The sequence below is a fragment of the Vulpes lagopus genome, chromosome 12, assembly GCF_018345385.1.
Source record: "Vulpes lagopus strain Blue_001 chromosome 12, ASM1834538v1, whole genome shotgun sequence".
Taxonomy (NCBI): Eukaryota; Metazoa; Chordata; class Mammalia; order Carnivora; family Canidae; genus Vulpes; species Vulpes lagopus.
The window spans coordinates 83511684-83518284 of NC_054835.1; the positions used below are offsets into that span (position 1 = coordinate 83511684).

The 6601-nt window shown below is 45.3% G+C and overlaps 2 protein-coding genes and 1 long non-coding RNA gene across 3 annotated transcripts in view; 2 read left to right on the forward strand and 1 right to left on the reverse strand.

The window, feature by feature from the left end:
* ADAMTS3 (ADAM metallopeptidase with thrombospondin type 1 motif 3) overlaps positions 1 to 6052 on the reverse strand; it is a 256615-nt gene extending 250563 nt beyond the window's left edge. Inside the window, exons 1-2 of the mRNA XM_041723863.1 lie at positions 5927 to 6052; positions 4658 to 4685 (exon numbers count right to left, since the gene is read on the reverse strand). Coding sequence (XP_041579797.1) covers positions 4658 to 4685; positions 5927 to 5995 — 97 coding nt within the window. The 5' untranslated portion in view covers positions 5996 to 6052. The remainder of the gene's footprint in view (positions 1 to 4657; positions 4686 to 5926) is intronic.
* LOC121472618 overlaps positions 5348 to 6601 on the forward strand; it is a 9394-nt gene continuing 8140 nt past the window's right edge. Inside the window, exon 1 of the long non-coding RNA XR_005982955.1 lies at positions 5348 to 5517. This is a non-coding gene — a long non-coding RNA (uncharacterized LOC121472618). The remainder of the gene's footprint in view (positions 5518 to 6601) is intronic.
* Positions 6158 to 6601, forward strand: part of LOC121472617 (protein SOGA3-like) — a 3717-nt gene continuing 3273 nt past the window's right edge. The window contains exon 1 of the mRNA XM_041723864.1: positions 6158 to 6557. Coding sequence (XP_041579798.1) covers positions 6177 to 6557 — 381 coding nt within the window. The 5' untranslated portion in view covers positions 6158 to 6176. The remainder of the gene's footprint in view (positions 6558 to 6601) is intronic.

Here is a 6601-nt window from a genome sequence, read left to right on the forward strand (position 1 = left end):
TTCCAAGGTAATCTGGATTGGCTATCCACAAGCAAAGAATGCTTAGAGATGATCATCCTGGAAGCAGAAATGACCATGGGAATTTCCTAACATTTCTGAGCAATATTATGGTTATTTGGTACAATGGCAAGAAAAAACAGTCAACGTATGGGGAAGAAATATTTCAGGTAAACAGCAATAACAATTTGCTGGTAGTAGATTAACATCCTACACTAAATAACATCTTCATCTATAAAGCTTAAAGCATTGAATATTACCCATTATCATGTTCAATGGAGGGGTGGAAGCTAAATCAGTAAAGTCAACTGCATAATCTCTAGGTACAAGAAAGAACAATGGCCATATAGGTACCTAAAATTCCAAATTTTATAAAGAATCCCTTTAAACCCCTTTAAATCACACTTTTCAGTCTTGCTGCTGGGTTGGTAGATTTTAAGCTCAGGTTATCTTATTTCCCCTAATGATCTCAAGTGGAAATCAGTGCAAACTTAGTGGGCATTCCAAACCTGCACATAATTCGGTTCAAGTTGCCAAATCTCACAGAACAGAAAGAAAAGTGTAAGAAACCAAGAAATCAAGGTCCCTGAGCTTTGTGGAGTGAAAAGAAAGTTACAAGGAATCTTGGTAGGGGATCCCTGGGTGGCACAGCGGTTTGGTGCCTGCCTTTGGCCCAGGGCTCCTGGAGACCCGGGATCGAATCCCACATCAGGCTCCCGGTGCATGGAGCCTACTGCTCCCTCTGCCTATGTCTCTGCCCCTCTCTCTCTCTCTGTGACTATCATAAATAAAAAAAAAAAAAAAAAAAGGAGTCTTGGTAACACTGAGTAATTAATTGTATAGTCATTGACACCATCCTCCTTTTCTTGGGGACTGATTAAACCTAGAGAGGCACAGAACAAGAGCATTTAAGAAAATTCCAAACACAGGTGCGTTCCAGTAGAGTACCCTGCTTACTAGATTTATGCACTGAATAACAAATATTTGAAGACCCACAAGGTACCAAGCCCAATTTTATATACTGGGTATACAGCAATTATCAAGACAAAGGGTTTGTTCTCATGAGGTCTACACCAGTAGAAATGCTAGTATAAGCAATTCACTAGGTGAAGTGACTTACACTAAACTTTGAAAACCAAATAAATACCTGCAAACGACGAAAAAAAATATTTCTCAGTCAACTGGATATTTAAGAGGACAAGATTAGCAACTTTCTTTTGTTAAGAAATGAAATGAAATGTAATTTGAGACTTGGAAACAGAAATAGGGCAAAGAAAGATAGACATGCCCTGATTCCAAGAGAGGGGGTGAACGAGGGAACTCACCAAAGCCTCACAATGATTTTTCCTCTAATGATACTCCGGCAATATCAAAGTGGTAGCTTATGAAACAAAGGACTTAGAGAATTCTTTTGCAGATTCTCCGATTTCTACAGAACTATGATCATTTCCTAAGCCACAAGGGTCACAGAGCAGGAGTCCTTACCCAATCAGGCCAGCCAGCCAGCTGCCCACAATTACCCTAGGCATCCTACCAAGGCCATACTCTGAGTCAGAATGAAACCACTCCCTGATATGCCCCAGAAGTATGTTAACAACCTCATGAAACACACTTCCACATATATACACAATGCGTGCACACGCATACATGTACTATATGTATATATGTGTGTATGTGTGCACGTGTATGAGTGTATATATGTGTGGGTGTAAATAGGTGGGTAGATAAATAGTTCCTCTTTGGTTGACAAAGGAGCAGAGAAGTAGGTCAGGGTTCAAAACCTATTTACCCATTTTCTCTAGGGTGAATCATACTTTCCCACATACCAAAAGGGCATTTTTTTTACTGGGTAGAGAGAGAAAGAAGCAATGGCCTGTTAACATACTATGTAGGTGATATCCCTATACGTATTCTTAACCTGCCCTCACCACAACTGCCTTCTCTCTACCTGAACAGAAGCCTCCCTACTCTAGAGGACTGAAGCAAAAAAAAAGTATTTTTTTTATTGTTTTCTTAAACACATATTGTGTGACTATATTTATAATAAAGAAACACTTAAAAACTGGCAAAATTAACCTGTCCCGTCAGAAGTCAAGAGGGTGGTTAGCTATCATGCGGGGATAGTACTAAGAAGGTGGCACAATTGCCAGGAATGTTGTATTGATCCAGATGCTAGTTATACAAGAGTGTTCCCTTCGTGAAGAATCAGTAAGGTGTACATTCATAGGCACCAGCCTGCACGAATACTATATCTCAAAAGAAATTATTTCTCTAAATTGAGCTTCCTAATAATTTGCGACTTGTCATTAATTTATATTTATCTCTTCCTGAGACCTTAAGTTATGCAGAAATTGTTTAGAACCATGGACTTTTCTCTAGCCAATTTGGGCACCAATAAAAATAATGAATTCTACAAGCCTTATTAATCTTTTGTAATTGTACTATTGATCAAATAGCACCTCCAAGCAGCTACATAAAACCACTTTTAAATTAATTATTGGAAAAAATTTCCTTAATTATTTGTAGGGGAGAGCATTTTAACCTTCAGGTTAGCAACCCCTTGGTATGTGGATACAAGGGAAAGAAATCTCACTACTATATGCAGATCTTTCAAAAATATGTTTAAATCCCTTTTAAGAGCTATATAAATGATTATAACCCAAAGCCAAATGATAATTACACTTTTACTATCACAAGACTCATGAGTCAAACCTATTTTTATCTTTAGTTCTTCTCTTCACTCAATGTGAAAATGGTAAATAAAAATCACAGTCATAAAAGAGAGAAACCCCATAAAGCAAGAGGAACTTGGGATCAAGAAAATCTCCAGCAACACAACCTACAAGTCCCCTGAGCTCCCTTCTTCCACAAGGCTACTCATTTTCCTCCTGCCAAATTTATACACACCTGCATCACTTCCTTCTCTGTAGAGACCTGTGACTAAAGTAATTAATATTCACATGAGGATTGGACCAAAGTCTAACTCAAGACCTCTTACAGGAGAACATGCTGATTCTATCGAAAATTTAATCAAAGCATATATTGTATTCCTTTGACAGAATGAGTAATCTTCCTTTTTTTCTTTTTCTAAGTAGGCTCCGCACCAAGTGTGGCTCAGGGAGGCCTTGAACTCATAACCCAGAGATGGAGACCCGAGCAGAGATCAAGATTTGGATGCTTAACGGAAAAAGCCCCCCAACCGCCCCATTCTAGCCTGCTAATGTATATATTGAAAAGTTGGGATGTTTAAGTAATCAAATGTTTAAGCAATAAAAAAGAAAGATAGCTCTTTTTTTCTACTTGTTTGAGGATTTCTTTTAAATCCTTGTTTAAAAAAGATATATATTCATGGCTGAATGGTATCAGCTGCAAATAACGAATGTCTCTTCACAGACACTATATACTTAATGCAGTTCTCAGTCACTGTCCTCCCCGTTGCCTTACTCTCACTATGGAGGTCTAAGCTGGCGGAAGAGTGCCAGCAAAGCCAAACAAGGTACAGGAAGGAAGCATTCTGACATATTCTGAGAGACAGCTATATATGGACATCTCTGGGGCCCAACCTTGGGGTCCCTCCATTAGTTTAGAAGAATGGAATCCTCCCAGATCCCCACTATGTGCTCTAGCAGGTAGCTGTGGAACCCCAAGCTCCTTTTTCTCCAAATCTGAAATACGCACAATGGTGTCTCTGCATCATGTGTGCTTCTCAGAGTTAGATGACACAATGCGCACAAAGCAACGAATACAATGCCCAATGCACAGCACACGGGCAACGATGGGTAACTACGTTTGCAGTAATCAAGATTTTTCATCTCCAAGATGACTTTATAAGATCACCTGACAAATACAGAATTTATGGAGACTAATACTCTGCCAAAAACGAAAATTTATCTTTCAGGGTAATCCAAGTTAAATGTGTATAAAAACACTTTGAATGAAGCCTGGCTCCTGGCCTGATGACTTTCAGTCTCTGAATTCAGAACAAATACATCACTATAAACAGCTTCTAAAAAAGATTATATGGACTTTGGAGTGGCCTGTTACAAGTCACTTATACTCTCTGAGCCTCAGTCTTCTCACCCATAAAATGGGAATAATTCCCACATCATCAGGTAATACTGAAGTTTGAGATGTTATTTGCAAAATGCCTAGCAGTGCCTTGCACCTTAGTTGATAATTATTGTAAAGCAGATGTAATAAGAGAAGTCATCAGAGGGCTTATACAAAGCTCGAAAAATTCTAAGAGAAAAATTTTCATCTTCTTTCATTTTATCCTTCTTTGTAGCATTCTTACACTTTGTCTTCTGTTCTAATCAGAGGTGCTCCTCCTAATGCTACACAAATTGGTTTGATTTGACTTATCTCCATGCCTTCTTCCAACCTCTACATCATCCTCCAAATACCTACCAGGGGCTTGTCCAGAGACAGTAAAAAAATGATGCGTGACAAGTCCAACGGCAGAATTTTTGTATCACTTTAATGCAGTCTGAGGAAAGTAGGACTCTCCTCCAGAAAGAGGAAGAATAGAAATGTTCCTGGACTACAAATGATTGTTTATTTAACCACCAACGGGAGAAATGTCAGAGACAATATTTTGATTAGCTTATTTCGTTCTCTACTTTCTACCGAGATAAGAACGACATCTGAGAACAAGGCTTACCTATTTGCACCATTTCTTCATTACCAGCCTGCAAAGAAGGGGGGAAAGTAAAAAGAAACAGTTACTGGGTTTCATCTTATCGCCTTGTCCGTTTTATTTCTACCATTAATGCCTTTCAGGAGCTAAATCAGGAGATGCTGGAGACTGGGATTGGTGCCTAAAGGCTGCACCTCCCTCGGTTTGTTGGTTCTTGTGGCAAGAGAATGAAGCAATTCAATAACAGTCTGGAACGGGGAGTTGCTTGCTCGTTTTGATTTTAATATTTATGCAGCTTGCAAAGTAAACACTGACATTCAATATTCTTTTCTTTAAAACTCAGATATACTGGGTGAGGATTAGCAAAGACAGTCTCTGTGTTTATATGCGTGAAAGGAAACCCAAATTGGGGGGGGGGGGGCTGATCTATCAGATATGAGGTCAAGAATCAACCAGTCTTGCACTTTTTCCACCTATGGCCGGACCAGGCAGGCCAGGGAAGCTGCAAAAGCTCGCAGAGCAATTCGGTGCCCCAAGACCCACGGGCCCGGAGCCCACCCGGTTTACAGCGGTCGGCGGCTCCAGGACTCCTCCGCGAGCATCAGGCCTCACCTGGAGTCTCCGAAGGGTGGGGGCTGGGCCGCGGGGCCACCGAGCGGCGCCCGACCAGCTCGGGAGGGGGAGGAGCAGCGCGGAGGGGGAGGGGAGCAGGGCGCGGGCGTCCAGCCCCTGCCCGGGGAGATGCGGGGCAGGAAGCGTCCCCAGCCCCCGCCCCAACTGTCAAACCCCAGCCTCGCGGTCCTCCCGGGACACGTGTCTGCTGGGTCGCTCCCGGGCCGGCCCGGGGACTTCCTGAACCCCCGCCTCCGGCTGCCGGAGATGCTGTGAGTCAGGGAGGGGAGGGGAGGGGAGGGGAGGGGAGGGGGGGAAGCCCCGCGGGCCCCGGGACGCAGCGCTCGGAGCTGCCCTGGGGCGCCCAGACCGCCCTCCGCGGAGGGGGACCCCGACGGTCCCGCGAGGATGCGGCCGGGCGGGCTGCAGTTTGTCCCCAGGAATCGTTGCGAGTGGCTCGAGGTGGAGGGGGGGGGGCCTAGGTGTGACGAGCCTGGGCTCCCAGGGTGGGAGTCACGACCCCCCCCCCCAGAGGGCCCCGCACACTGCACCCAGCCCTCAGCCGCAAGATAGCACGGAAGGGGGGGAGGGGAGGGGAGAGAGGGGAGGAGGAGAGAGGGGAGGAACTTTTTCGGGAAAAGGTCGGGTTTGAGTTTTGCATTGTTATTATTTTCCACTTACTTGTCCATCAGCTGAAGTCCTAACCTCTACCAGAGCGGCTGCTATCAACCAAAGTGACAGGAGAACCATCACGAGTCGAGGTCACTTTTCAACCACTGGGCAAAGCAAATGCCCAGAGCAGACTCCCCCCCTCCTCCCCCCCCCAAACAAAAAAGAAAAAAATAAGTTTCCTTAAAAAAAAAAAAAAAAAAAAAAGGAAGAAGAAGAAGAAAGAAAAAGAATAATAAAAAACTTGCAAAAGGGGGGGAAAATGCAGAGTAAAAGGAGAAAAGGAGTGATCTTCTGTGATCTGCTTCGGGGAAAATGCAATCTGGGCCCTGGGACTGGCCCGGCCCGTCGGCTCCGCGGCTCCTCCCGCTCCGCCGCCTCACCCCGTCCTCCCCGGCGCTGTGCGGGGCGGGAAGGTGCTGCGGGCGGCTCGGGCTGCGCGGGGAGAGGAGGGACGGGGGCTTCCGACTACCCCTGCCCCCCGCGGCTTTTCCGGGGCCTTTCGAGCACCGCGGGCTCCCGAGGTGGGCGCGGAGCGTGCTTGGGCGCCCGGAGCGCAGCAGGGGCAAGTGTCGGCGAGAGACGAGCGAGCGCGAGCGGGAGAAAGAGGCAGGGAGAGGGCGCCTCGGCGGCTGGCTCGGAGGTGGGGGCGGGAGGAGCCGAGGGGGGAGGAGGAGGAGGAGGAGG